The 12,022-nt window shown below is 40.3% G+C and overlaps 1 protein-coding gene across 1 annotated transcript in view; it reads left to right on the forward strand.

The window, feature by feature from the left end:
- The window catches only part of LOC133153227 (multiple epidermal growth factor-like domains protein 11), a 150,607-nt gene that overhangs the window by 14,914 nt on the left and 123,671 nt on the right, over positions 1-12,022 (forward strand). Inside the window, exons 2-4 of the mRNA XM_061277383.1 lie at positions 4,260-4,393; positions 5,122-5,223; positions 9,193-9,293. Coding sequence (XP_061133367.1) covers positions 4,278-4,393; positions 5,122-5,223; positions 9,193-9,293 — 319 coding nt within the window. The 5' untranslated portion in view covers positions 4,260-4,277. The remainder of the gene's footprint in view (positions 1-4,259; positions 4,394-5,121; positions 5,224-9,192; positions 9,294-12,022) is intronic.

Genomic DNA, 12,022 nt, shown 5'->3' on the forward strand with positions numbered 1-12,022 from the left:
CATAAATGTACTACAAAGACAGCACTGCCATATTATAGTAACTTTTTAAGCTTAGCTTAAAGCTGCACAGAATTTAACATGAGCAGGCAGTCTCCTTCAACTTCAACAACATTTGTGTTATCAAGAGTTCGATTAGATAATTACTAATTCTATCAAGTTTATTCGCTTGATATAGGCTAGTCACTCCCCTTGTGATTGTGTTGACAAGCTATACCTGTTTGAGAGAAGTGTTGGTTAATTTAGAATTTGCCTCTCCAAAGACCTGAAGTAGGGTAATATGTCTTTGATGAATCATTTGATATATTAATCAATTCTCTTGTATCTTTTGTGTCTGAAGCTAAAACACAATGTGTTCTCTGCTGGAGCATGATGACCCATTTTTTTTTAATAGCTTTAAAATATTGTTTGCTTCTGATTTTCTTTGCCTTTACCTGAACTCACTCACAGGAAACTTTGCATCATAATTTTGGGTCTACCAAAGAGCCCAGAGAGACCATCGAGTAGACTTGCACTGTCAGCAAAATGGTGTTGTCCATCATTATGGAGCCACATAGAGCCCACAGGGGAGTGAACTGGTCAATGAAGCTTTCAGTTCCTTAATAAAGCTCTGAGTTTAGATGGCTTTGCTAAGCTCTGGCAGGTAGACATTTCATTAAGATCTTAGTGGCTCTTTGGCGGCACATTGTAGGAAAAACCTGGGATTAGTATTGTTAATGAAACCGGAGTGGTGGTTTAACATTCATTAAAGGTTCGGGATCAGATTCAGCTAGTGCACGTTCTTATATTTATTTATTTATTTATTTATTTATTTAATTGTATATTGGGTTACCAGTTGGGAGGTCTACATTTACAATTGAAATTATGCCTCTTGCAATTTGATATTTGATGTATTGGATATGTTTTAACATCATCATCGGTTTAAAGTCCGCTTTCCAGGCGCCGCTGGGTTGGACTGGATTCTCAATATGTCTTTCTTCCACCGGGGACGGTCCATGGCCATCATGGCCATCTCATGGTTGAGAGTCCTATACTGAGAACATTTTTGGAGCAAAGCTTTTTACAGCCGGATGCCCTTCCTGACACCAACCCAAGGGGAAATTGATTTTCTGTAGGGGTTTACTCCCTTAGCCCATTCCTCTCCCGAGGAGGAGCCCACTGGGCAGTGGTACCATTTAACCCATAGTTGGGGGCTGGTTCGTGGGCACCAGGGCGTGTCCACACACCGGTGGGCCTGCATGCCGCACGTCTAGGGGCCAAACCTCCTCCGAGTCCCTTGTAGTTTAGCCTGGGTCCGTGTTGTACCCAGTGTCGCCGCGTGGAGGCACTACACAGGGCTTGCTGTTAGAGAGGCTATGTACTGGCAGGGAGAGACTTACGCACTCGGCTCTCCCGTTCGCACACTGCTAGCCAGCGGTGAGGGTTGACAGTGAGAAGTGACATGCACTGGGCACTCCACCAACACACTAGAACAATGGTTCCCAAACTTTTGCAGGCTGGCGCCCCCTTGGCTCCCCAGTGAATTCCTAGCCCCCCCCCCCCCCCCCCCAGACACATATGGAAACAAACACCTCTTTCTTGATATTTGGTATGCTGCAATTTGAAAAGAGAAAGGTTAAACACAAATGTGTATTTCACAAATAAAACCCAATTTAGTAAACCAGTTTATATTTTAGCAGTTTTAACTGTTTCAGCAACATAGAATGGTAAATAAACATTCCACCAGTAACCTTCATTGTCTCACACTTAATATTAATGGGATGGATGTGCTTGGTGCAGGGACATAAGCTTTTCAACATCAGGCTGGAACTCACTAAGAAGAAGTCGTAGATCCCCGCGGTCAGTAATTTTCAGTCGGTTTCTTTGCTTGGAAAGAAGCAAGGCGACTGCACTGAAGCCCCGTTCTACTAAATATGATGTTGGGAAGGCAATAAAGTACATCTTGACCTTGTTCCATAGCACTTGATAGCAGTCAGAGATTTTTTTTGTAACCAAAAACAAACAAACGTTCAAACTTCTGACTTCGGACTGCCGCCCCCCTACCGCCCCTTTCTTCCTCACCGCCCCCCCAGATCTTTCCACCGCCCCCAGGCGGGCGGTACCGCCCACTTTGGGAACCACTGCACTAGACGCATCATAACAACCCGACTCGGTCTTATGAAGTCAGACACACTTTTTAACATTAATGAGAAAAGGAACCGTACAAAATGCCAGTTCTGACCAAGAAAAACAGCTTGAAAAAAGGCATCCTGGTCACTTCCAAACCAAAATTATCTTGCATACTTGAATGATGTATGTTGTCCAAAATGTAAGGATATCTGGCCAATATCTGATACTTATGGGAAACCAGGCCCCCTATTAAAAGCTTTAAATAGCATGGTTGTGGTGACCTTTCACGCATCCGTAATACTGTTTGTTGCTTCATGTTGTATGTCTTGGATATTGCGTGAATAAACACAAACTCAAACTCAATGAGGGGATAAAAATAAAGAATTATAAAATAAAAACATATCACGTGGCACCTTTAAAATGAGTTAAACTACTATAGCATATATATATATCATTGGATTGTTTTCAAGGGAAAGAAGGGGAAATTCCATCACTTTAGATCACTTTTCAGATTAGGTAGAGCAGCTTAGCTGCCAATGTTAATATTTAAAACTTAATATACCATAACAATAAAACTGAACCAATTATAGAGTACATTTAATTGTATTGTTGTCATACTCTTGACCATTTGCATTGGCTAATTATCACTTGCGACTAGACTTGAGTGTGGGTTCAAAGCTATGCCCATGACACAAGAAAGGGAGGACCATAAGAAGTCAAGCCGTAACGCTCATAGATTGTTACAGCAAGTCATAACATATCACTTCATCTTCTATGCTCAGTTTGTCAGACTTCCCATTATTTTTCTTTTCTGTATTACCGCTCATGGGAGCAGTCAAACAGCTGTCGAGTGTCAGCACGCGTGGGAGCAGCCAGTGCATAGTATGTGAATTCATCACCTTCATGATTTTCTGGGGCTTTCATAGTGTCTACAAAAAATGGAGCAATGAGTGGGTGCTGTCTCTTGTTCTGCTGTCAAATGTCAAAGCTACTGTCAACAACATAAGACATGTACATTATGAGTAAATGATTTGAAAGGTATTTGGTTTTTTATTTCCAATTGGATAGCCATGATATGCTACAGCTCCCTTTACTGATTAACACACACTTTTATATAAAGTAGTGCAGTTGTTGCTTCTCACAGAGCTACATTTGCTATTTTGTATTCTCAGAAATGATCATGTGCCTGCAGTATAAAGTGAGATATGAGCTCACAAACAGTACCATTGAGACGGTTTCTATGAATTGCTTCTCATTGTTTCCGCATAATTGACTATAAAATGAATATGCAAATTAAAATGATTTACTCACACACACACACAGACATACATTATCTTAGAATTATAAATGCATTAAATTACAAAAGTCCGCAGGTATATAAATATTGCTATACTGAAAACAACAATGAAGGAGTCCCTTCCTCTGGACTGAGTTCGCCATTCCGAAGACTGCAAATGTTACAAATGTGTAGGAATTCATTCATTGGTTATCATACCAGCCAGTTGTGGTTTCATAAAAAAAACAAAAAAAACAATGCACATTAATAAGAACCTTGCCCAACAAACTCATAATTTAGGCAGGTACAAATCAAAGTTAACATTTAGTTGAGTTCAATTCAATTCAAGAGCATTTCCTTGCTTTTGTACTATCTCATAGTCTACTACACTTCATGCTCTGATGTGCTAATAGTCATTCAGCGTGATCAGTTCACCAACTGCCAATGGCATTTCATTTTGCACACTGCCCATCAGGGTTTTGTGGTTCCCTGTGGAGATTTTTCTTTGTTTGTGGAAGACAATGTGCCAAATGGCTTTATTTATTGTTGCTAAGTCCTGGTAATTTCAGTTCAATATCAGCAGTGTTGAAAATAGATGGATGGACATACTACACACACACACACACACACCTGAACACACACACCTGCACACACCTGCACACACACACACACGCACACTATTTCACCAACAAATAGAAACATTATTTAATTAATCTCATATGTATTTTATTGTTCCAGTTTCCCTGTAAGTTCTTTTCCCCCTCCTTTTAAATCCTAAACTTGTTACTGATTTGATTACTGCTGTCAGAATTTGTATTTGTCCCACCGTACCTACCAAAGGTTTTCTTAACTGATTTTCATGTTCTTCTTCCCAAAGGACAGTGGGAGGAGGACAATGGGGGTTGGAGGTGCCTCCCCCCAAATGTTGCTGTGGCTCAGACTGTTGAGTTTGATCTTTCTGGTGACCGCTCTGAACCCAGATGATCCCAATGTGTGCAGCCACTGGGAGAGGTTAGGTTCTTGAACTCAATCTACAATATACTGGACAAAATGAAATAATGCCACTTAAAATAATGCAGTGAACTAATGGATCCCTGTTACAAATCAAGGTTGGCAGTTTTGTCAGTAATCAAGCAAAAAAGGTTTACTCCTGAGGACAGACTGAGACTGTAAATTCAGAATGACGTTAATGTGACCGCTTGAGTGACCTCACCACTCAGTGCTAGAGCGTGAAATCCCAGCGCCAGTTCTGATGAGGGTAACCCTGAGTGCAGGTTCTGTGATCAATAAACTCTGTGTAATCTGCAGATATCGCACCATATGATAATTGGCACTCCTGACTAAATGTTAGATCCATTCATGTTTGGAGAAAGGAAACCGGCTCACAATAAATGATATAAACACAAATTGGCATCATGAGTCAATTCAATCGTGTACCTTTTACTGCATGAAAATAAAGTCCATTAAAAATTCTTGAAAATGCTCAGAATACCACCGCCAGAGTCACTTTTCAGGGGAATGCCACACATTATTATACAGGAGTGAAAAAAATCACATGATTTAATTGATGAATTTTGGTGTCTTTCACACTGCCATTGCTGCGGTTAATTTTCAGTAAAAACTCACAATTTGTGGTGCAGAAATCTGTGAATTAAACATGGCAACACTATTTTTTTTAGAGGAGAAAGGAGCTGTCACTGCCAAAGCCTACTAACGTTCTGCATGTACTCTTCCTCTAGTTACGCTGTGACCGTCCAGGAGTCTTATGCTCATCCTTTTGACCAGGTCTACTATACTCGCTGCACTGACATTCTCAACTGGTTCAAATGCACAAGACACAGGTTATAACATTTTGTGGAAGTCTTTACTTTTTCAGACTATTGCAATGTGATTGATTATGTTGTCTATTAATTAATCTCTCTTACGTGAATATGATTCAGGAATATATACAGTTCAAGTTCAAAGTTCAAAGTCACTTTATTGTCAATCCCTTCATATGTCCAGACACACAAAGAAACCGAAATTCCGTTTCCTCCATCCCACGGTGACGTGACACAGTACACGATAAACATACAAGTAGACGACACAAAATAAAAACAAGAAGGCACAAACAATAAATAATAAATAATAAATAAATAAAATGAGTGATGAATAAATAATAAACAAATAACCCAATACATAAGAGGAGCAAAACTGAGCCAGTGTGCGTACAGCAGACAGGAAATGTTTGTGATGTGTAACCTTTCAAAGAAGAAAATATTGACTTCTGCTTATTGTAAAAATGTAAGTCAGGAATACGTCCTATCTCATTTTTCTGTCAGCATTAGCATGGATTATCAAGGCACCTAATCATTTTATGTTATGTTTTCGTAAAGCACTTAGAGTACAGTAGTACTGCAACTGTGACAAGCAGACATTCACTGCAGTCTACCCAACACTTGGCAGTTCATCTCTGTCTGATGTGGTCATTTTCATGAAGGACTGTCAGTGTATTGGCTTTAATGATCACATTAAGCTATTTATAGCCACCAGTTAAGCTCCTTCAGCTAAGAGCTGAGTCATTGAACTTAAGAGGGAAAAAAGTCAGAAAACATCGTCCTTGAGCGTGGAGGAGAGATTCACATTTTAGTTACTTTCATCTTTTCTGAAGATGTATGATTGTATCATGTGTTTACGAGATTTTTAAAGAGACTCCATTCTTAATACTATCATAGCATTTGATTAGCTACATCAAAAGTTTATTAAATTAAGTTGCACTATTTTGATAAGAGCATGAGCAAATATGGAAGAAACAAGGACGTCTTTATGGCATGTGATGTCCGTTACACACCCACACCCACGCACGCACGCACACACCCAGACACACACACATATCTTGTACCACCAAACAATTACAGGATGAATTTGTCTGCAGTATAGATTGGTGGCTTGGCAGGTAGGTGGAGGCCTGAAGCCCTACCAGACTGTGCAGAGTATGAGTGATTATGCGACATGTAACAGTGACAAGCTAGAGATTTGGGAAAGCTTTACTTCCTGGTGCCTCAAGATATGTGTGGCGATTCGGTTTTTCATGTTGCCTCCACTTCAATTATTAGCACAGTATCAAGCAGCCCTGGAATTTTTATTATGACAATGAATAAAAAAAAATCAATATGTATAACTAGTGTAGTGACCAGTGTTGGGCAAATTACTTCCTAAATGTAGTGAGTTACGTTTACTAGTTACCTTTTCAAAAAAGTAATTGAATTACTCATTCATAAGTGTAACTAGTTGTACTAGGTTCATCTTGTTTTTTCTTTTTCAATTACTTCTCTGGTTCTTCTATATCAAACAAATTTGTTTTAGGTTCATTTACCTGACATGTTTCGGCGGAATCTTCCGCCTTCATCAGAGTGTCACTGATGTAAACAGTGACACTCTGATGAAGGCGGAAGATTCCGCCGAAACATGTCAGGTAAATGAACCTAAAACAAATTTGTTTGATATAGAAGAACCAGAGAAGTAAATAAGTGTAACCAGTTACTAGGAAAAGTAATGATTGCATTACCTTTTCAAAAAGAATTCAGATTTTTGAGCAGGTGTCAATACAGTTGCATAGAGCAAAACAGCATAGACCAGTACTTTATTTAACTTAATATTTGCATTTTGAAGAACAATGTAAAATAAGCAAAAAATGAAAAGTAAATTGTCACACAACTTCCACACAATTGATCACATCGGCCGGACGTGCTCACTGCACACTTACAGCAATTTGGTATATGGTAATGTAAGAATGTTGCATCTTCGTAAAGTCCAACAGCTGAAAAACAAACGAAGAATAAAGTACAAACATACCAGGTACACCAAGTTCCTCACTCAAAGTCCTTCAAGTATGCACCTGTTTTGTTTTGCCCCGGTATAGGTACAAAGAAGTATTGTACAGCTAGGAATGAGCACAGACGGTGACGATGATCATTTCCTCCATTTTATTCTATTTTCCCCAAACAAGAATGGCTGATGTTCTATTGCGCACAATGATATGTGACACATTTCCGCAGCTGATTGGCTGACGCGAGGCATAGCGAGTCAAAAGTTAGTCCTCAAAGAGACGAAATGTGCGATTTTGTGTTGCGCATTGTCGTGTCTCAAGCAGCATAAATAACGTGCCACATTTCACCTTTAACGGCGTTCCAACAATTAAGTACAATGAAGTACCGTATTGGCTCGAATATAAGATGGTGTTTTTTGCATTGAAATAAGACTGGAAAAGCGGGGGTCGTCTTACATTCGGGGTCCAGACATTATACTCATTCCCATTGCTAGATGGTGCCAGATATCTTTAAAGCGAATGCTTAACTCCCCTGGCCAAAGCGAAGCCCTGTCACGAAGAATAAAAATAAAAATAGCGGTAGCAGTTTGCATTATTTTATTGCAATGTTTTTCCTTCTTCAGATTTGTTTCAAGACTACAGTTAGTTAGACCTCACTTTGATGCTTAATGCAGTTATTACAATTTTTATCACAGTAGATTGGTTTATTTACATTTCAAAAATCAGAAGCCATTCATTTACAAATGTGATTGCACTTTACTTTACATATTTAAATCTTCAGATATTAAGATGTGATAAACAGTTTTTGCATGATTTGAATGAGGCAGAATACCATGCTTTTTCTCTCGGATATTTTGTTATAATCATTTGTTTCAGATGTATTGTCATTATTTTCTGTCTAAAAATTAAATTTAGTGTTCAAAAAGTATTTTTTCAAACTTGAGTCTTGAAAAAGAGGGGGTCGTCTCATCATCAGGGTTGTCTTATATTCGGGCCAATACGGTAATTGAGTAATTGAGTAGATCACCCGTTACTGGAAAACTATAATGGCGTTAGTAACGCTGTTACTTCTAACGTCGTTATTCCAAACACTGCTAGTGACTAAGAGAAATTAAACATGAAGCAAGGCGCAGTTCTCGTTGTTCTTCCTGTGGGAGATAAATGTGACTGACTTTGGCGCAATTGGTTGTATGTGACTTTCAAAATGCTTGTTAGCAATACCGTCCGGTGCTAATAATAATAATAATAAATTGTATATATATATATAAGGCACTTTACATTCAGAGGAATCTCAAAGTACTACATGGCAAGTAAAAACAAGAAAACAAAACAAAACAAAGACAAGTATAAAACAACTGGACAACAACCATGATGTGAGAACTGGATTACGGAAATGCTAGGGCAAAGGGGTGAGTTTTAAGTCCGGTTTTGAAAGAGTCACATGGATTGGGATGCTCTTAGGTGGTCGGGGAGGGAGTTCCACAGTGTGGGGGCTGCATGGCAGAAGGCCCGGTCGCCCATGGTGTGCAACTTGGTTTTCGGGATGTGGAGAAGGTGTGAGTTGGATGAGTAGAGACTTCGGGTGGCAGGTTTTGGGGCAAGGAGTTCTTTGAGGTATGGGGGAGCATGTCCGAGGATACACTGGTGAGTGAGGACGGCGATCTTATAATCAGTTCGGACTTTAATGGAGCCAGTGCAGAGAACGGAGGATGGGTGTGATGTGGTCGCTTTTCCGCACCCTCATCAGGATCCTAGCAGCACTATTTTGGATGTACTATAGCCTCTGGAGGCTCTTGCTAGGGATCCCGATGAGGAGTGTGTTACAATAGGCTAGCCTGGAGGAGACGGTGCTGAGCTTCATGCATGTTTGGCATATTTGGTGAGTAGAAATCAGTAGTGTTTATCACTAATATTTTCATACAAAAACAACTGTATCAAAATGTCAACGTTGTTAACCAACTACCACACAGACAGATTGTGTGTGTGTTCATATCTTATCCAGGATCAGCTACAAGACAGCCTACAGAAGAGGTGTGAGAACCATGTACAGGCGACGCTCTCAGTGCTGCCCGGGTTTCTATGAAAGTGGAGAGCTGTGTGTTCGTAAGTTCTGGCCATGTTCTATTTATTGCATTTACATGATATGAATTGTATTTACATTGTGCATATTCTATGGGAACGCATGTTTTGTTTGACCACTAATGAGAAACACAATATTTCACTACTTATCCACCTTGTTCAAAGAACAAAACCAACACAATGCATGAACTTACAACAAATTACATATCTGCAAATCATGTGACTTTGCGAGACCAGTTCAGATATGCGTTATCACAAATTTACACAATAAATCAGGTATGTTCGGACCTCCACAGTCCAACTCACCAACCCCCTGGGGTTTGATCGAACCTAGGTTAAGAGCCACTGACCTAGGGAGACTGACTCAGCAGGTGATGCCCACAATAACATCCTTATCCTCCTAGCCCGCTAAATTTGCAGAATTTGCGCACGCACGCACACACGCATGCACACACACACACACTCATGTTTGGATTGAACAAAACATAGGCACATGTCACTGTCACAGTTCGTTTCTTTGTTTTAATGTGATAGTTTCGGTTCGCGTGTCTGTGTGCTCGCCCCTCCCTTCCTGTGCTCTGACCAGTGTAATTGCCGTCACCTGCCTCTCGTTAACTGTCTTGTATTTAAGTCCTGTCTGCGTGTCACTCCCTGTCGGATTGTTCTTGTCTCGTGTCTCCTTGTTTCTAGTCTGCAGTCTAGTCGGTTCTAGTCTTGTTTAGTCTTTCTGTTCAGTTATTCACGTCCCTAGTTGAGCATCTATAGTTTGTGTTTTGTGTTTGTTCAATAAACCCTGGTCCAATCTGCATTTGGTTGCTCAGCTCCATTCACTGCATGACAGCACATGCACCCCGATTTTTTTTCCCCAAGGAGGGGAGGGGACGGTGGGGTACAAATACAATAAAATATTTTTAAAGCACATTTCATCAGTGTATATATGTGCGTGTGCATGCATATATATATATCCATCCATCCATTTTCTGAACCGCTTAGTCCCCACGGGGGTTGCGGGTGTGCTGCAGCCTGTCTCAACTGTCATCGGGCAGTAGGCGGGGGACACCCTGAACTGGTTGCCAGCCAATCGTAGGGCACAATGAGATAAACAACCATTTGCACTCGCACTCACAGACTAGGGAAAATTTGGAGTCTTCAATCAGCCTATCAAGCATGTTTTGGGGATGTGGGAGGAAACCCGAGTGCCCGAAGAAAACCCCCGCGGTCCCAGGGAGAACTCCACACAGGGAGGGCCGGAGGTGGAATCGAACCCGCATCCTCCTAACTGTGAGGCGGACGTGCTACGCAGCGCGCCACCAAGCCGCCTATATATTATCTATCTATCTATCTATCTATATATATAGATATAGATATAGAGTTGAGAGTTCTACTAAGACTGTCCACTCACATCTTAGCAGCGGAAAACAAATTCTCTAAACCAGGGGTGGCCAAACTTTTTGACTTGAATTGGGTTCTAAATTTTGACCGGGGGGCCGAACCAGGAGCAGATGGATGTAGTGTTTGTGTGAAGTAATATAAATGACATGTAAAGGTCATTGTATGAAAGGTTTTTACTTTTAGTAGATACTAAAGCATGGATATTTAAAAAAAGCTTTTTGAAAACAAATGCATTTATTAACAGCATTAAAAAAATATTTCACCAAAAATCTACTATCAGTGATTCTTATTAAATACGCCACTGTTATGATGAATAACAATTTCCATCACTTCAGCGCCTACAGGTCAGATTTATGAAATATGTTTATCTAATGAGGCGAAATCGCATCCAACGGCAAACATTCTGACCAAATTCATCATCTTGAAGAATCAGTGAAAGAATACATCTAAATAAAGTAATAAAGGAATCAATAGTATTGTTGGTTTCCCTTTTTTGCTAGTGCCTCATAGTCTGGAGTAAAATTTGTTGTGGTAATTCTTAGGCTAGAGCCGAGGTGTCGGTCCGTTAACCTAGATCTGTGACGGGCTTTGTTGACGTTCATGTGGCTGAACGTCTTCGAACACACGTAGGTCGAGCCAAATTCTCCACTCTTTTTTAACATTCGGCACTCAGTGTGCACCTTTCTTTTCTTCGGGCCACTCATTTTAATGGAAGGATTCCAGGGGAAGGTTTGTGGGTAGCATTAGCGTAAAACTATATCTGAAAACTCAGCGTGCGAATTACGACAATATTGACGTCACAGCCGACACTCGAAATTCGGCACTGATAGATGAAATCACTACTTACTACTGAGTACGCACACGCACATGTGAGTGTGCACCAAGCTTTCTGACACGGCTCCCGGGAGTAAATGCGCGGACATTACTCGCGGTAAAAGTTTTTCTTCGCTTGATTTCATTTGTGTGGCGGGCTCTATCTAGTGTTGAAACTGAGAAGTGCAACAGAGTTGAGCTCAAGCTTCTTGTGCGGGCCATATTCAATTATGTTTTCAAAATTTGCTGCGGGCCAATAAAAACTGGACCGTAGTTTGGACACCCCTACTCTAAACTAATCTCTAGATGGAAGTGTCAGAAAGTTCTGAAAATTCAACAATCAAAGGCTTTTTAAAAACATATTTTGTAATAATAACACCTTATCATCAGATGGGGCCATTAAAGCATTGTCTTTCATGCGTTTTTAATCAAATATGTATTCCATCCAATTGGAAATAATCTCAAAAGATGCCTTTGAGAAACAAACCATTCTGTTAGTCTGCGTGAAGCCATTTGAGTCGAAAAAGCATCTGAAGATGACAAAATAA

Source organism: Syngnathus typhle, linkage group LG4 (assembly GCF_033458585.1).
Source record: "Syngnathus typhle isolate RoL2023-S1 ecotype Sweden linkage group LG4, RoL_Styp_1.0, whole genome shotgun sequence".
NCBI classification, from domain to species: Eukaryota; Metazoa; Chordata; class Actinopteri; order Syngnathiformes; family Syngnathidae; genus Syngnathus; species Syngnathus typhle.